At 40.9% G+C, this 19,596-nt stretch overlaps 2 protein-coding genes across 5 annotated transcripts in view; one reads left to right on the top strand and one right to left on the bottom strand.

Annotated features, from left to right (window-relative positions):
• inpp4b (inositol polyphosphate-4-phosphatase type II B) overlaps window positions 1–19,596 on the top strand; it is a 469,469-nt gene that overhangs the window by 19,976 nt on the left and 429,897 nt on the right. The window contains exon 1 of one of the 4 annotated variants that reach the window (XM_061881075.1): window positions 9,457–9,610. The exons of 2 other annotated variants lie outside the window; for them this stretch is intronic. In XM_061881075.1, coding sequence (XP_061737059.1) covers window positions 9,581–9,610 — 30 coding nt within the window. In that variant the 5' untranslated portion in view covers window positions 9,457–9,580. Of the gene's footprint in view, window positions 1–9,456; window positions 9,611–19,596 lie in introns of those variants that run through there. One more of the 4 variants, XM_061881072.1, reaches the window with a different exon arrangement.
• The window catches only part of LOC133539048 (transcription termination factor 4, mitochondrial-like), a 60,082-nt gene that overhangs the window by 30,241 nt on the left and 10,245 nt on the right, over window positions 1–19,596 (bottom strand). The gene's annotated exons all lie outside the window — the stretch shown is intronic.

The following is a 19,596-nucleotide window of genomic DNA, read 5'->3' as shown; positions in this document are numbered from 1 at the left end:
TAATAAATAAATTATATATATATATATATATATATATATATATATATATTAGGGGTGGGCAAATTAATGCGTTAATTACGCGTTAACTCATCAATCTATTAACGCCGACAATTATTTTATCGCACATTTGCGTATGTTGTTTACATGCTTTTATTTTGTTAACGCCTTTTCTTAACAAGATGGCATCTCCCGGATGTACTTCGGCGTCGAGGGGCTCTTGGTAAAGATGGAACATTTGGCAAAAATACCGGACAATTCTGCAAATTTCATGGCTGGCTTACAGCGTGGTCACTCCGGGATCACTTACGACCGCCAGACAATTCTGGATGTGGATGGATCGGGCCGTTTTGGACTGAATGACGCGTGCTTGCTAGACCGGCTAGCTAGCATGGGAATACTTTGCCGGCTACATCCAGCGGCCTGTGAAGCAGCGGAGTATATGTGTTGTCTGTCTATTTATGAATAATGCAGACGAGGAGTGTTGGCTGAGTTCTTAACGTTTGCTTTCAGAGCGTGCATATCACAACATACAAGATGCCGTCATGGCGACACAACCTATACAGGGCTACCGCGCATGCTCGTCACTCCTGTTGCATGCTGGGTAGGGTAGTTATTTTTTTCCCCTGGCTCATAACATCACAATATAGTACCATGTATATGCGTTCAGTTCATCAAAGCACCAAGCAAACAATCGGAAAATTCCCATCATATCAATTCCTAGATATGGTCATAATTATTTTAAGTGCATTACGCAGAATAAACACAACATTATTAATATTGCTATTACGGATAATTTGATCAAAAATTCCCCAAAACAGCCCACTACCTACAATATAGGTTTTTTAAACATAAGACCCTGATAAAAAAAAAATTTGTCTGCTGTTACCTCAGAAATTGCCTGTTCAGATGTTATGATTGTGGCTCAGAGATTTGTATGTAGATTATATTTATTTTCCATAACAAACAGTATAACTTAAACACCCTGGCAGTGGCAATAAGCTCAAATGTTTGTATTTACATTTTTTGAGTTGATTTTCATAAAATATGCTATTTAACTGCTACTGTTTAACAAGGACTGATTTAAATTGTGTTTGCACAACAAATGTTTTGGCGCTTTTGTTCATGTGGGAGAATATTCCAATAAAGGTGCACTACACACTACTTTTGAATTCATTATTGGGCTTTGCGGTATACAATGCAGTTAATCGCGATTAATCGGAGAAATAGTGCGATTAACTTCGATTAAAATTTTTAATCGTTGCCCAGCCCTAATATATATATATATATATATATATATATATATATATATATATATATATATATATATATATATATATATATCCATCCATCCATTTTCTACCGCTTATTCCCTTTCGGGGTCGCGGGGGGCGCTGGCGCCTATCTCAGCTACAATCGGGCGGAAGGCGGGGTACACCCTGGACAAGTCGCCACCTCATCGCAGGGCCAACACAGATAGACAGACAACATTCACACTCACATTCACACACTAGGGCCAATTTTAGTGTTGCCAATCAACCTATCCCCAGGTGCATGTCTTTGGAGGTGGGAGGAAGCCGGAGTACCCGGAGGGAACCCACGCATTCACGGGGAGAACATGCAAACTCCACACAGAAAGATCCCGAGCCTGGATTTGAACCCAGGACTGCAGGACCTTCGTATTGTGAGGCAGACGCACTAACCCCTCTCCCACCGTGAAGCCCTAATATATATATATATATATATATATATATATATATATATATATATATATATATATATATATATATATATATATATATATGGGTATTTCTGTCTGTCATTCCGTCATACTTTTTTTTTTTTCCTTTTACCAAAGGGTTTTTGTAGAGAATAAATGATGGAAAAAAACACTTAATTGAATGGTTTAAAAGAGGAGAAAACACAAAAAAAATTTAAATTAAATTTTGAAACATAGTCTATCTTTAATTTCGACTCTTTAAAATTCAAAATTCAACCGAAAAAAATTCAAATAAAAACTAGCTCAATCAATCAATGATTATTTATATAGCCCTAAATCACTAGTGTCTCAAAGGGCTGCACAAACCACAAAGACATCCTCGGTAGGCCCACATAAGGGCAAGGAAAACTCACACACAGTGGAATGTCGGTGACAATGATGACTATGAGAAACCTTGGAGAGGACCAAAAGCAAAGGATGTCGAGCGGGTCTAACATGATACTGTGAAAGTTCAATCCATAGTGGATCCAAGACAACCGTTATAGTCCAGTCCAAAGTGGATCCAACACAGCAGAGAGAGTCCTGTCCACAGTGGAGCCAGCAGGAAACCACCCCAAGCTAATTTGAATCTTTTTGAAAAATATAAAAAAATAATTTATGGAAGATCATTAGTAATTTTTCCTTAAGATTAATTTTAGAATTTTTATGACAAGTTTTAAATAGGTTAAAATCCAATCTGCACTTTGTTAGAATATATAACAAATTGGACCAAGCTATATTTCTAACAAAGACAAATCATTATTTGTTCTAGATTTTCTAGAACAAAAATGTTAAAAGAAATTCAAAAGACTTTGAAATAAGATTTAAATTTGATTCTACAGTTTTTCGAGATTTGCCAGAATACATTTTTTGAATTTTAATCATAAGTTTGAAGAAATATTTCACAAATATTCTTTGTCGGAAAAACAGAAGTTACAATGAAGAATTAAATTAAATTGTATTTATTATTCTTTATAATAATAAAAAAAAAATACTTGAACATTGATTTAAATTGTCAGGAAAGAGGAAGGAATTTAAAAGGTAAAAAGGTATATGTTTAAAAAGTCCTAAAATCATTTTTAAGGTTGTATTTTTTGTCAAAAAAATTTGAGAAAAACTAGCTAATTCGAATCTTTTTGAAAAAAAAAAAAAAAAAGAATTTATGGATCATCATTAGTAATTTTTCCTGATTAAGATTAATTTTTGAATTTTGATGACATGTTTTAAAAAGGTTAAAATCCAATCTGCACTTTGTTAGAATATATAACAAATTGGACCAAGCTATATTTCTAACAGACAAATCATTATTTCTTCTAGATTTTCCAGAACAAAAATTTTAAAAGAAATTCAAAAGACTTTGAAATAAGATTAAAATTTGATTCTACAGATTTTCGAGATTTGCCGGAATAATTTTTTGGAATTTTAATCATAAGTTTGAAGAAATTTTTTCACAAATATTCTTTGTCGGAAAAACAAGTTATAATGAAGAATTAAATTAAATTGTATTTATTATTCTTTATAATAAAAAAAAATACTTGAACATTGATTTAAATTGTCAGGAAAGAGGAAGGAATTTAAAAGGTAAAAAGGCATATGTGTTTAAAAAGTCTTAAAATCATTTCTAAGGTTGTATTTTTTGTCCAACAAAATAAAGAGAAAAACTAGCTAATTCGAATCTTTTTGAAAAAAAAAAAAAAGAATTTATGGATCATTAGTAATTTTTCCTGATTAAGATTATTTTTTGAATTTTGATGACATGTTTTAAATAGGTTAAAATCCAATCTGCACTTTGTTAGAATATATAACAAATTGGACCAAGCTATATTTCTAACAAAGACACATCATTATTTCTTCTAGATTTTCCAGAACAAAAATTTTAAAAGAAATTCAAAAGACTTTGAAATAAGATTTAAATTTGATTCTAAAGATTTTCTAGATTTGCCAGAATAATTTTTTTGAATTTTAATCATAAGTTTGAAGAAATATTTCACAAATATTCTTCGTCGAAAAAACAGAAGCCAAAATGAAGAATTGAATTAAAATGTATTTATTATTCTTTACAATAAAAAAAATAAATTTACTTGAACATTGTTTTAAATTGTCAGGAAAGAGGAAGGAATTTAAAAGGTAAAAAGGTATATGTGTTAAAAAAGTCCTAAAATAATGTTTAAGGTTGTATTTTTTGTCCAAAATGTTTTTTCTGAAAATTATAAGAAGCTAAGTAAAAAAATTAATGCATTTATTTAAACAAGTGAAGACCATGTCTTTTAAAATATTTTCTGGGATTTTCAAATTCTATTTGAGTTTTGTCTCTCTTAGAACTAAAAATGTCGAGCAAAGCAAGACCATCTTGCTAGTAAATAAATACAAGTTTAAAATATAGAGGCAGCTCACTGGTAAGTGCTGCTATTTGAGCTATTTTTAGAACGGGCCAGCGGGCTACTCATCTGGTCCTTACGGGCTACCTGGTGCCCGCGGGCACCGCGTTGGTGACCCCTGCTGTAGACGCTATGCTTTATTATTATGTTTCAATTATTAGGTTTAACACAATGGCTTCCTGCATTTTTGCTGAGAAAAATGTGCAAATGGGCGAGATAATAATCAGTGCTAGGTTAGTTACTGAAAACCAGTATTTAGTTACAGCTACTAGTTGCTTTATTTCAAAAGTAACAGTTACTAACCAAAAAGTAATGTTACTGTGAGAAATAACTAGTTCTTTTTATTTTTATTTTTTTTAAGGCTCCATTAATGCCCTTTTAGCCTTCATTTCAGTACTGTTATTGCACTGGAGATTACAATCTGTTGATCAACTTGGGTTGGTATAGCTCGGTTGGTAGAGTGGCCGTGCCAGCAACTTGAGGGTTCCAGGTTCGATTCCCGCTTTCGCCATCCTAGTCACTGCCGTTGTGTCCTTGGGCAAGACACTTTACCCACCTGCTCCCAGTGCCACCCACACTGGTTTAAATGGAACTTAGATATTGGGTTTCACTATGTAAAGCGCTTTGAGTCACTAGAGAAAATCGCTATATAAATATAATTCACTTCACACTTCACCGTTTGTATAGCCCTTTATCACAAGTGTCTCAAAGGGCTGCACAGGGACATCCGCGGTTCAGAGCCCCCATAAGGGCAAGGAAAAACTCACCGCAGTGGGACGTTGGTGAAAATGACTGAGAAACCTTGGAGAGGACTGCATATGTGGGCAACCCCCACAACTTACGTTTAACTGAAATATTTTCTTTGTGCTCTACAAAAGAAATGTAGTGAGAATATCTCCATGTTAAGAAACTCGGCTTTGGCTCCGCCATGATGTCTCGTTAGCAAGGGAGTAGGTTTGATTTTGAGATTGGTGGGGACACAAAAGCGCTCCAAGGCAGCACTCTGAAAGTTTACTTTTTTTTTTTACATTAGCAATCATAATTTCAATCAATCAATCAATCAATCAATGTTTATTTATATAGCCCCAAATCACAAATGTCTCAAAGGACTGCACAAATCATTACGACTACAACATCCTCGGAAGAACCCACAAAAGGGCAAGGAAAACTCACACCCAGTGGGCAGGGAGAATTCACATCCAGTGGGACGCCAGTGACAATGCTGACTATGAGAAACCTTGGAGAGGACCTCAGATGTGGGCAACCCCCCCCCCTCTAGGGGACCGAAAGCAATGGAGTCGAGCGGGTCTAACATGATACTGTGAAAGTTCAATCCATAGTGGCTCCAACACAGCCGCGAGAGTTCAGTTCAAGCGGATCCAAGACAGCAACGAGAGTCCCGTCTCAGGAAACCATCTCAAGCGGATCAGCAGCGTAGAGATGTCCCCAACCGATACAGGCGAGCGCTCCATCCTGGGTCCCGACGAGCGGTCCATCCTGGGTCTCGACTCTGGACAGCCAGTACTTCATCCGTGGTCATCGGACCGGACCCCCTCCACAAGGGAGGGGGGGACATAGGAGAAAGAAAAGAAGCGGCAGATCAACTGGTCTAAAAAGGAGGTCTATTTAAAGGCTAGAGTATACAGATGAGTTTTAAGGTGAGACTTAAATTTCACATCATGCAGATGTTACAGGGTAAAGCAACTAAAATGAAAGCAAAGGAGACAACTTTGAAGACGTCTCATCTTTACTCTTTAGTGTAGGGCTGTAGTGCAACTGTGCATCATACTGTCAATCAACATAGCCTACTGTCCATCAACAACTTCAGAATTACATTCATGCAATACAACATTGTAAATAAACATAAATTAACTGTAATAATCTTTTCCCCAACTTGTGTTTAAATCACTCACACCTTTTCCCTTCATCTACTTCTTTCTATTGCTGCTTTTGTACTGTAAATATGTTACATGAAACTAAAAAAAATTCAAAAAATAAAACAGAAAGGTGAAATCCGGCGATCGGATTGGCTGTTAACCGTGGTTTAGATATTGAGCACGGCTACTATTCTAAAGCCTTATCACAGCGCAGGCTATCACTCCGCCTCAGGCACGCATGACTGCTATGAATGGAAGTTGTTGTCATGTATCCATGACAACGGACCGTTGCAGTCCGTAGAAAAAGACAGCTGATGTTTTTACGATGTTAAAAAACGGACTAAAGTAGTTGAATTCACGTGTTTAAGGTTAACTTTCACCTACGGGGAGGGTCAACAATGGTAGAGGGGACTGGGCATTGACTTTCACCTGGAAAAAAAGCGGAGGAAAAGACTAGATGCAGCGCTAATTTGGAGCTGACGTCTGGATAGGTGGGACTGTTTTTTTCCACAGTGAGGAGTGACAGCGGGGACAGCCAATCACACGTAAGTTAGCATGAACGCGGCAACCAATCAGGGAGCGATATTTAGGTTAGAGGCGGGACTTCTAGCAGGGACCGACATTTAACCCTTTCTGTGCCATAATCATTGACTAAACATTACGGGCAGCGCTTGTATTGATAGTGACTACACAGTAGCGGCTGGATATTGGTAGGGACGTGTCCCTAGCGTCCCTACCCAATTCTACGCCCTTGCTTGTTAGTACACACACACACACACGGAGCGCGCTCCTCCAATAATAATAACAATAATAATATATTTTATTTGTTAAAAGCACTTTACGTTGAGCAAACAACCTTAAAGTGCCACAGTGTAAAAAAAAAAAAAAAAAAATAGTAGCAATAGAAATAGATAAAATTATAAAACTAGAAACAGCCCAATAGCTAGAACCAGCATGCATGTCTATGAAAAGGCTTTTTTTAAAAGATGGGTTTTTAAGCCTTTTTTAAAAGCATCCACAGTCTGAGGTGCCCTCAGGTGGTCAGGGAGAGCGTTCCACAGACTGGTAGCAGAAAGCCCGGTCTCCCATTGTTCGAAGCTTTGTCCGTGGAGGTTGGAGGAGGTTAGCCTGGGGTGAGCAGTTCCTTGAGGTAGAGGGGGGGGCATTTCCATGGAGGCACTGGTGGGTTAGTAGGGAGATTTTGAATTCAATCCTGAATGGAACAGGCAGCCAGTGAAGGGATTTGAGAGTTGGTGTGATGTGGTCATGTTTCCGCACTCTCATCAGGATCCTCGCAGCACTATTTTGTATGTACTGCAGCTTCTGGATGTTCTTGCTGGGGATCCTGACAAGAAGTGCGTTGCAGTAGTCGATAAAACACACTCAGATCTTCTCAGTTTCTAGTCGATATTTTATAAAAAAAAAAAAAACAAACGTAAAATAACGCAATAACGCATCATGTAGTAACGGTAACTGAGTTACTGAATATTGGGGCTGCATAGCTCGGTTGGTAGAGTGGCCGTGCCAGCAACTTGAGGGTTCCAGGTTCGATCCCCGCTTCTGCCATCCTAGTTCCTGCCGTTGTGTCCTTGGGCAAGACACATTACCCACCTTCGCCCAGTTCCACCCACACTGCTTAAAATGTAACTTAGATATTGGGTTTAACAATGTAAAGTGCATTGAGTCACTAGAGAAAAGCTCTATATAAATATAATTCAATACAAAAAATATACTGAATATAAAAAAATAACGCATAAGACTACTAGTTTTCGCTGAAAATAACGGCGTTACAGTAACTCGTTAGTCCTAAAACTGTTAATCATCCATCCATCCATCCATATATTTTCTACCGCTTATTCCCTTTTTGGGGTCACGGGGGGGGCGCTGGTGCTATCTCAGCTACAAGTCGCCACCTCATCGCAGACTTAATAATATTAAAGGGGAACATTATCACAATTTCAAAAGGGTTAAAAACAATAATCAGTTCCCAGTGGCTTGTTGTATTTTTTGAAGTTTTTTTCAAAATTTTACCGGTCTCGGAATATCCCTAAATAAAGCTTTAAAGTGCCTTATTTTCGCTCTCTGCGAAGACACTGGCCATTTCCCTGTGACGTCACACAGTGCTGCCAATGTAAACAAACAATGGGAATACCACAGCAAGATATAGCGACTTTAGCTCGGATTCAAACTCGGATTTCAGCAACTTAAGCGATTCAACAGATTACGCATGTATTGAAACCGATGGTTGGGGTATGAAAGTATTGAAGAAGAAACTGAAGCTATTGAGCGAATTCAAAGTCATAGCATGGCCGAATAGCTGCGTTAGCATCGCCGGTAAAATGTGCGGACCAAACGATCAGGACTTTCGCATCTTGTGACACTGGAGCAACTTAAATCCGTCGATTGGTAAGTGTTTGTTTCGCATTAAATGTGGGTGGAAGGAAACGTAATATAGTTGCAAATGCATCTGCAGGTTATCCATACATCTCTGTTCCATGTCTGCTTTAGCACCGCCGGTAAATAGCATGTTAGCATCGATTAGTGTAGCATGTTAGCATCGATTAGCTGGCAGTCAACATCAACAAAACTCACCTTTGTGATTTCGTTGACTATCGTTGCAAATGCATCTGCAGGTTATCCATACATCTCTGTGCCATGTCTGTCTTAGCATCGCCGGTCAAATGTGGAGACACTCCAGCACATTCAATGGGGGTCTGGCGGGTGGCACATTCAATGGGGTCTGGCGGAAGACACTTTGGCATCTTCGGGCCAGTGGTGCAACTTGAATCCCTCCCTGTTAGTGTTGTTACACCCTCCGACAACACACCGACGAGGCATGATGTCTCCAAGGTTCCAAAAAATAGTCAAAACGGAAAATAGAGCTGAGACCCGGTGTTTGTAATGTGTTGAAAATGAAAATGGCGGGTGTGTTACCTCGGCGACGTCACATTCTGACGTCATCGCCTCCAGCGCGATAAACAGAAAGGGGTTTAATTCGCCAAAATTCACCCATTTAGAGTTTGGAAATCAGTTAAAAAAATAGATGGTCTTTTTTCTGCACCATCAAGGTATATATTGACGCTTACATAGGTCTGCTGATAATGTTCCCCTTTAAATGTCATTTTTTGGAGAAGAATCTGCTAACAGGCGTGGATCAGCGCCGCTGACCTTTTTTTTTTTTTGTAATTTTTTTTTTTTGCTTTTACAACAGGCCTGACATTGCTGTCGCCACGACAACGGCATGCAAGTGGCAACAGCTGCCCCGCTCTTGAGCAAAAACCCCGCGTATTCTCGCACGTGCACCCTGGTTTTTCTAGTGTGGAAGGGGGGGGGGGGGGGGGGGGGGTGGAAAGTCATGAAGTGGAATTATTTTCCTGCTAATCCTGGAAAACAAGCCTCTCATTCAAAGCGATGGTGTGTGTGTGTGTGTGTCTGTGTGTGTGTGTGTGTGTGCTCATGGAAAGACAGGATGTGGTAGGATACTGAGTGCTTGCTCAGCCAGCCCTGCACAAAAACTCTCAGCAGGGCTTGAGTTGTGATTTCATGGCTGTGATTTGGCATCGGCTGACATGGACTGTTTTGGACGCGGCAAACACACGGTAGGTTGATTTGCCTGTTAAAATGGCGAGGAATGGCTGCTTCTGTGTGTTTTTATTATTTTATTTTTTTTATTGGTCTGCATTATGTAACAGCGATGACGCTCTCATGCCAACATACTCGACTTCTTGATATGTAAGCCGTGCTAGTCTGAGCGTGCACACTTCAGTCACTCGTCTGCTCTCTCGCCCACATCAGGATCACTGGGACTGAGTACTTTGGTGTGGGCTTCTACTTGTAAACCTTGGATCTAAGTATGTTGTTTACATTACTTCACTTAAAATTGAACTTGGTACCCGGCCTGTGATTAATCCCCAAAAATGTATCGTTAGAATAATCAAATAATTCATCATTTAAATTGTCCGTTTGCTAAAGGTCAGTACCTTATAGTTTTTTCCGGACTATAAGGTGCCCTTAAAGGCCTACTGAAATGAGATGTTCTTATTTAAACGGGGATAGCAGGTCCATTCTGTGTCATACTTGATCATTTCGCGATATTGCCATATTTTTGCTGAAAGGATTTAGTAGAGAACATCCATGATAAAGTCGGCAACTTTTGGTCGCTAATAAAAAAGCCTTGCCTGTAGCGGAAGTAGCAGACGATGTGCGCGTGACGTCACGGGTTGTGGAGCTCCTCACATCTGAACATTGTTTACAATCATGGCCACCAGCAGCGAGAGCGATTCGGACCGAGAAAGCGACGAGTTCCCCATTAATTTGAGCGAGGATGAAATCATTCGTGGATGAGGAAAGTGAGAGTGAAGGACTAGAAAATACATTTTAAAAGACAATACAGTGGGAGCGATTCAGATGTTATTAGACCAATTTACTAGGATAATTCTAGAAAATCCCTTACAGTGGGGCAAAAAAGTATTTAGTGCAAGTTCTCCCACTTAAAATGATGACAGAGGTCTGTAATTTTCATCATAGGTACACTTCAACTGTGAGAGACAGTCTGTGAAAAAAAAAAATCCAGGAATTCACATTGTAGAAATTTTAAAGAATTTATTAGTAAATTATGGTGGAAAATAAGTATTTGTTCAACCATTCAAAGCTCTCACTGATGGAAGGAGGTTTTGGCTCCAAATCTCACGATACATGGCCCCATTCATTCTTTCCTTAACACGGATCTATCGTCCTGTCCCCTTAGCAGAAAAACAGCCCCAAAGCATGATGTTTCCACCCCCATGCTTCACAGTAGGTATGGTGTTCTTGGGATTCAACTCAGTATTCTTCTTCCTCCAAACACGAGGAGTTGAGTTTATACCAAAATGGATACATGGATGATACAGCAGAGGATTGGGAGACTGTCATGTGGTCAGATGAAACCAATATAGAACTTTTTGGTATAAACTCAACTTGTCGTGTTTTATGTGTGTGTGTATATATATATAAATGATAAATGGGTTGTACTTGTATAGCGCTTTTCTACCTTCAAGGTACTCAAAGCGCTTTGACACTACTTCCACATTTACCCATTCACACACACATTCACACACTGATGGAGGGAGCTGCCATGCAAGGCGCCAACCAGCACCCATCAGGAGCAAGGGTGAAGTGTCTTGCTCAGGACACAACGGACGTGACGAGGTTGATTCTAGGTGGGATTTGAACCAGTGACCCTCGGGTTGCGCACGGCCACTCTCCCACTGCGCCACGCCGTCCCTATATGTAATATATATAAATGTGTGTGTATATATGTACATACTGTATGTGTGTATATATTTACATACTGTATGTGTTGGTGTGTATATATGTACATACTGTATGTATGTGTGTGTATACGTACATATTGTGTGTGTGTGTGTGTGTGTATGTATACATATATATATATATATATATATATATATATATACAATGGATGGATATATAGCATTATTGCACATCGTTGTTTGAAAAAATAAAAAGACATGTACGACATATTGTGCTCACTCAGTGCCTGTTTAAGGCCACTATACTCTTGGGCAAAAACTGTTTTTTAGTGTATTTGGCCCGCTTTTAGCCCCCTGTAGCGTCTGCACGAAGGTAGCAGTTCTCGGTGGCAGTGCCCGGGGTGCAATGGGTCTTTCAGGTTGCTCTGTACTTTTCTGAGACAGCGTGAGCTGCACAAGTCAACCAGGGAGGGGGGGGGCGGGGCATCTGATGATCTTCTGGGCGGTCTTTATGACCCTCTGCAGCTGCTGAACCACACGCAGATGCAGGAGGTCATGATGCTCTCAACAGAGGACACCAGCAGTTCCTGTGAGAGGTGCTGGTTCCTGAGTATTCTCCGGAGGTGCAGTCTCTGCTGTGCCTTCTTGATGCTAGCCGTGGTGTTGGTGCTCCAGGTTAGGTCCTCGTCCAGGTGGACTCCCAGGAAACGGATGTCAGAGACCCTCGCCGCGCAGTCACCGCTGATGACCAGGGGCAGGATGTCCGTTTTTTTTTCCCCTCCTGAAATCTATGACTAGCTCCTTCGTCTTGGAGGTGTTCAGTGCAATATAACATATTATGCGAAAGCAACTTTTTTCACATTCTGGTACCTGCTGATCTGTATTTGGCATCTGCATAAAAAATGCACACGTCTGCCTTTGTAGTCCATGTCGACAGGCTTCTTCTTTTTTTCTACATACAGAGTTTCAAGCACTCTTCATTCTTTGGCGGGTGACTTTTCCAATGATGCTACAAATTAGCAGTGCAGCTACTTTTTGTAGCAAGGCTTTTGCCGCACGCTTGTTCAACATCTTCCCGCTTGAAGCCAAACCACCGCCAGATGATGCACCCCGTGCTGTTTTTCTTGGGAAGTAATTATTCCTCCATTTGTTACCAGATTTGCACCTTCACATTTTGTGCCGTACGACCTCGGACTCGACCTTGACTTGCCCGGCTTTACTGTCCTGGTTGTATATGTCGCATTGTTGTTTCTTACTGACCTATGGGGCGAGTCATGAGTTTGTCCCACCAATTCTGCCTAGCAACAAGCATCAGGGAACATTTTTAGCATGAACAAGAGCCGTTCTGTTAATACAATTTTTTTTTTTTTTTCCTCACCCTCTTATTTTTTCCCAATATGAGGGTGTATTTTCCTGGTATGCAGCGAGGATTGATGCCCTGACAATTAGTATTCCGATGAAAACAACACTGCCATTAGAAAGCTATCTTTATTAACATGCATGGCCATCAGGAATAGTGTGCGCGTGTAGTTGAAGATAGGCCAAGTGTGTGTGTGTGTGTGTGTGTCTCTCTCACATTCCCAGGATGTCTGCTCTCAACAGCTGCCATCAGTGTAAAAAAAAAAAAAAAAATGAAAGCAGTGCGTGTACCCGAGTGTAATTTGAAGCTTTTATTTTGAAGATCAATGATGAAACACAACAGGTGGCTCCGTTCATCATTTTTTCACTACGTTAACCTCTCAAGGCCCAAGCTGTTTTTTTTACACTTTTATTTCTCTTTGCTACTTGAGCTTATTGGAACCTAATTAGAGTTAAAACTACGGATAATCTTTTAATATGATGTACTTAGTCTGTAAGTACACAAATGTGTACTTCATGTTTAAAGTGACATGCAAATTTTTATTTTTTCACTTTTTTTCTCTCCAAATTCCTTTGTCATACTCTTCTGACACCACCAGATGGCAGTATAAGTGTCCACATAAGTGGCCATAAGACCCCAAATCAGTAGTGTACACAATTTTGGAAATAAGCTCTAAAAGGTGCTGTCCATGCATGTGGCCACTAAGCCTTTAGATACATACATTTATCTTTTGTCACTATGGGCTGGACTCTCACACTATTATGTTGGATCCACTATGGACTGGAAACTCACACTATTATGTTAGATCCACTATGGACTGGAAACTCAATATTATGTTGGATCCACTATGGACTGGACTCTCACTATGTTAGATCCACTATGGACTGGATTCTCACACTATTATGTTAGATCCACTATGGACTGGACTCTCACTATTATGTAAGATCCACTATGGACTGGACTCTCACACTATGTTGTTAGATCCACTATGGACTGGACTCTCACTATTATGTTAGATCCACTATGGACTGGACTCTCACTATTATGTTGGATCCACTATGGACTGGAAACTCACACTATTATGTTAGATCCACTATGGACTGGACTCTCACTATGTTAGATCCACTATGGACTGGATTCTCACACTATTATGTTAGATCCACTATGGACTGGACTCTAACTATTATGTAAGATCCACTATGGACTGGACTCTCACACTATGTTGTTAGATCCACTATGGACTGGACTCTCACTATTATGTTAGATCCACTATGGACTGGACTCTCACTATTATGTTAGATCCACTATTAACTGGACTCTCACACTATGTTGTTAGATCCACTATGGACTGGACTCTCACACTATGTTGTTAGATCCACTATGGACTGGACTCTCACACTATGTTGTTAGATCCACTATGGACTGAACTCTCACTATTATGTTAGATCCACTATGGACTGGACTCTCATACTATTATGTTAGATCCACTATGGACTGAACTCTCACACTATTATGTTAGATCCACCATGGACTGGACACTCTATATTATGTTAGATCCACTATGGACGGGACTCTCACTATGTTAGAGCCACCTGAAGGAATCAATAAAGTACTATCTATCTATCTATGGACTGGATTCTCACACTATTATGTTAGATCCACTATGGACTGGACTCTCACTATTATGTAAGATCCACTATGGACTGGACTCCCACACTATTATGTTAGATCCACTATGGACTGGACTCTTACTATTATGTTAGATCCACTATGGACTGGACTCTCACCATTATGTAAGATCCACTATGGACTGGACTTTCACTATTAGATCCACCATGGACTGGACTCTCACACTATGTTGTTAGATCCACTATGGACTGGACTCTCACTATTAGATCCACTATGGACTGGACTCTCACACTATGTTGTTAGATCCACTATGGACTGGACTCTCACACTATGTTGTTAGATCCACTATGGACTGGACTCTCACACTATGTTGTTAGATCCACTATGGACTGGACTCTCACACTATGTTGTTAGATCCACTATGGACTGGACTCTCACACTATGTTGTTAGATCCACTATGGACTGGACTCTCATACTATTATGTTAGATCCACTATGGACTGAACTCTCACACTATTATGTTAGATCCACTATGGACTAGACACTCAATATTATGTTAGATCCACTATGGACTGGACACTCAATATTATGTTAGATCCACTATGGACGGGACTCTCACTATGTTAGATCCACCTGAAGGCATCAATAAAGTACTATCTATCTATCTATCTATGGACTGGATTCTCACACCATTATGTTAGATCCACTATGGACTGGACTCCCACTATTATGTAACATCCACTATGGACTGGACTCCCACACTATTATGTTAGATCCACTATGGACTGGACTCTCACTATTATGTAAGATCTACTATGGACTGGACTCTCACACTATGTTGTTAGATCCACTATGGACTGGACTCTCACACTATTATGTTAGATCCACTATGGACTGGACTCTCACTATTATGTCAGACCCACTCGACATCCATTGCATCCAGTCTACCCTGGGGGGGGGTTACCCACATTTGCGGTCCTCTCCAAGGTTTCTCAAAATCATGCTCATTGACGTCCCACTGGGTTGGGAGTTTTTCCTTGCCCTTATGTGGGCGCTGATCCTTGGATGTTGTCGTGGCTTGGGTAGCCCTTTGAGACACTTGTGATTTAGGGCTATATAAATAAACATTGATTGATTGATTGATTGTTATAAAGTTCTTTGATTGAGTGATTGATACTCTTATTAGTAGATTGCACAGTTCAGTACATCCATCCATCCATTTTCTACCGCTTATTCCCTTTTGGGGTCGCGGGGGGCTCTGGCGCCTATCTCAGCTACATATTCTGTACAATTGACCACTAAATGGTAACACCCCAATAAGTTTTTCAACTCGTTTAAGTCGGGGTCCACGTTAATCAATTCATGCAATTACACATTGTATTAAGGTTGTATGGTATACCAGTAGCCCCCCGCCACCCCGAAAGGGAATAAGCGGTAGAAAATGGATGGATGGAAGGGTATACCAGTACTAGTATAGTATGGCGGTACTAATGAAACTTATTGGGGTGTTACCATTTAGTGGTCAAATGTATGGAATATGTACTGTACTGTGCGATCTACTTAAAAGTTTCAAATAACCAATCAATCCTTGTCTCCATGGCGACAAAGCAAGTTTCTTACAAGTACCATTATCACTGCAGGACGAGGAATAGCTAAACATGCTTCACTACAAACCGTAAGAGGATACAATAGCTCACCGGCGTCACAATGTTAACAAACACCATGGGTGGATCTACACCAGACAGCCACTGTGATGATACCAAGTACAAGAGCGTATTTAGTCGATACTACTATGATTACATCTACATTTTTTATCGTCTCAAAATCTTTTTTAATTGTTATATCCATAAAAAAGTACGTCTCTGGACACATAAGAACTTAAATTATGACCAATGTATGTTCCTGTTACTACTTGGTATCGGATCGATACATAAATGTGTGGTATCATCCAAAACTAATGTAAAGTATCGTCATCGTTACTAGACCTACTCAGTGGCTTAGTGGTTTCTGCCCTGAGATCGGTAGGTCGTAAGTTCAAACCCCGGCCGAGTCATACCAAAGACTATAAAAATGGGAGCCATTACCTCCCTGCTTGGCAGTCAGCATCAAGAATTGGAATTGGGGGGTTAAAAATCACCAAAAATGATTCCCGGGCGCGGCCACCGCTGCTGCTCACTGCTCCCCTCACCTGCTTACCCAAGAGGCCATCAACTTTAACTTTAAAATGTTGTGAAGACAGGAACTGTGCAGTCGGTCTTTCGAGTTTCGACGGCAGGTTCAGTGCGAGAATCTGTTGAAATAGAAATAAAAAGTGTTTCTCGCCTTCCTGTCGGTCGTTTTTTCTTAACAATGATCTGGCAACAGCCGGCGTCATCTCACCAGATCCTCGGGTGTCGCGAATGTCAATCAAGTGACAAAAGTGACGTCTTTTGAGGTCTATTTTTGTAATACCTAGCTGGCGATCGCCTTCTTGTCGGTCGTTTTTTCTTAATAATGATTTGGCAGCAGCCGGCGTCATGTCACAAGACCCTCGGGTGCAGCGAATGCCAATCAAGTGACCAAAGTGATGTCTTCTGAGGTCCTTTTTTTTTCATGCCTGGCTGGCGATCGCCTTCCTGTCGGTCGTTTTTTCTTAATAATAATCTGGCAGCAGCCGGCGTCATGTCAAAAGACTCTCAGATGCTGTGAATGTCAATCAAGTGACCAAAGTGACGTCTTGTGAGGTCTATTTTTGTAATACCTAGCTGGCGATCACCTTCTTGTCGGTCGTTTTTTCTTAATAATAATCTGGCAGCAGCCGGCGTCATGTCAAAAGACTCTCAGATGCTGTGAATGTCAATCAAGTGACCAAAGTGACGTCTTGTGAGGTCTATTTTTGTAATACCTAGCTGGCGATCGCCTTCTTGTCGGTCGTTTTTTCTTAATAATGATTTGGCAGCAGCCGGCATCATGTCACAAGACCCTTGGGTGCAGCGAATGCCAATCAAGTGACCAAAGTGACGTCTTCTGAGGTCCTTTTTTTTTCATGCCTGGCTGGCGATCGCCTTCCTGTCGGTCGTTTTTTCTTAATAATGATTTGGCAGCAGCCGGCGTCATGTCACAAGACCCTTGGGTGCAGCGAATGCCAATCAAGTGACCAAAGTGACGTCTTCTGAGGTCCTTTTTTTTTCATGCCTGGCTGGCGATCGCCTTCCTGTCGGTCGTTTTTTCTTAACAATGATCTGGCAACAGCCGGCGTCATCTCACCAGATCCTCAGATGCCGTGAATGTCAATCAAGTGACCAAAGTGACGTCTTCTGAGGTCCTTTTTTTTTCATGCCTGGCTGCCGATCGCCTTCTGGTCGGTCGTTTTTTCTTAACGATTTGGCAGCAGCCGGCGTCATGTCACAAGACCCTCGGGTGCAGCGAATGCCAATCAAGTGACCAAAGTGACGTCTTCTGAGGTCCTTTTTTTTTCATGCCTGGCTGGCGATCGCCTTCTTGTCGGTCGTTTTTTCTTAACGATTTGGCAGCAGCCGGCGTCATGTCACAAGACCCTCGGGTGCAGCGAATGCCAATCAAGTGACCAAAGTGACGTCTTCTGAGGTCCTTTTTTTTTTCATGCCTGGCTGGCGATCGCCTTCCTGTCGGTCGTTTTTTCTTAACAATGATCTGGCAACAGCCGGCGTCATCTCACCAGATCCTCAGATGCCGTGAATGTCAATCAAGTGACCAAAGTGACGTCTTTTGAGGTCTATTTTTGTAATACCTAGCTGGCGATCGCCTTCTTGTCGGTCGTTTTTTCTTAATAATGATTTGGCAGCAGCCGGCGTCATGTCACAAGACCCTCGGGTGCAGCGAATGTCAATCAAGTGACCAAAGTGACGTCTTCTGAGGTCCTTTTTTTTTCATGCCTGGCTGCCGATCGCCTTCTTGTCGGTCGTTTTTTCTTAATAATGATTTGGCAGCAGCCGGCGTCATGTCAAAAGACCCTCGGGTGCCGCGAATGCCAATCAAGTGACCAAAGTGACGTCTTCTGAGGTCCTTTTTTTTTCATGCCTGGCGGGCGATCGCCTTCTTGTCGGTCGTTTTTTCTTAATAATCTGGCAGCAGCCGGCGTCATGTCAAAAGACTCTCAGATGCCGTGAATGTCAATCAAGTAACCAAAGTGACGTCTTGTGAGGTCTATTTTTGTCATGCCTGGCTTGCGATGGACTGACACACCCTCCGCCATCGACATAATGGGCCCCCCTCTTTTAGTTTATTCAGTGGTATGTTATTCATATCTGTAAAAATTACCGTACTTCCTTGAATTGACGCCGGGGCGCTAATTAATTTAAAACCTCTTCTCACTCCGGCGCTTACCATAGGCATGCTGTAAAGGTAAGCGTGCGCTAATTATTTTTAAAACCTCGTCTCACTTCGGCACTTACCAAAGGCATGCAGTAAAAATTTGAGTGTGATGTAAGGATACCATCATGAAAAGCACATTTAATTAAAAAAAACATTATGATCTTACCTTTACTTATAAATGAAGTCCATACACAGCTCCTTCTGATCAAAAGCATCGATACCTTCTTTATAGAAGTCTTCCTTATCTTTCTTCAGTTTTAACTCTTTCTGTCTCGATGGAGAGCTTCCTTTATTACCTCCTGCTTCCATTGAAAGTCCAGTTTAGAAAACTGCCATCAGTTAGCTCGGCTCCTCACTTGCGGGCGATGACAGAATTATCCTCTGACAACTCCCCCTCCCGTTCTGCTCCATGGGTGATCTCTTTATCCCACCGCTGCCACCATGAAGTGTTATTGTATAAATAATACACTGGGTATTTAGGACTGGAACATGCTTTATTTCAGCCCGGTTGTTTACGTAGCCAGCATTTAAGTAGTGGTGTTGCATCCTAAAAGGTCCGTCGTGCACCACCTGCGTCATATCGGTTCCCAGCACATATCACGTCACTCGCTGTCACTTCTTCTGCCTCCGAGTAGTGGCAAGAAGGATCACTAGCGCCCTCTACCACCAGGAGGGGGGAGTCATTTAATGACTCCTATTTGACACACGCAGCTACGGTATATTAATACAACACAGCTGCTTACTGTTCTTTTTAGCTTTGATCTTAAATCCTACTGAACAGCTCTTAATCTTATTCCCTTTATGTGATTTCAAAGTACCGGTATTGAAATCAGCCTCCTCCGTTTTGAAAATGATGACAGGGGAAATGTCACGAGTTTGACCCGGCGGTAATACTGAGCATGCACTAATTATTTTGCAAAGTGAGTCTGACCCGGCAGTAATTCTAGTCAGGCGCATACTGTATGCCTGGCGGCAATTCAAGGAAATACGGTATACAAAACCCCTTGTATGTGTT

This window comes from Nerophis ophidion, linkage group LG20, assembly GCF_033978795.1.
Source record: "Nerophis ophidion isolate RoL-2023_Sa linkage group LG20, RoL_Noph_v1.0, whole genome shotgun sequence".
In the NCBI taxonomy this organism is placed as follows: domain Eukaryota; kingdom Metazoa; phylum Chordata; class Actinopteri; order Syngnathiformes; family Syngnathidae; genus Nerophis; species Nerophis ophidion.
The sequence above is the reverse complement of the archived record's forward strand: the minus strand, read 5'-3'. Positions and strand labels throughout refer to the sequence as shown.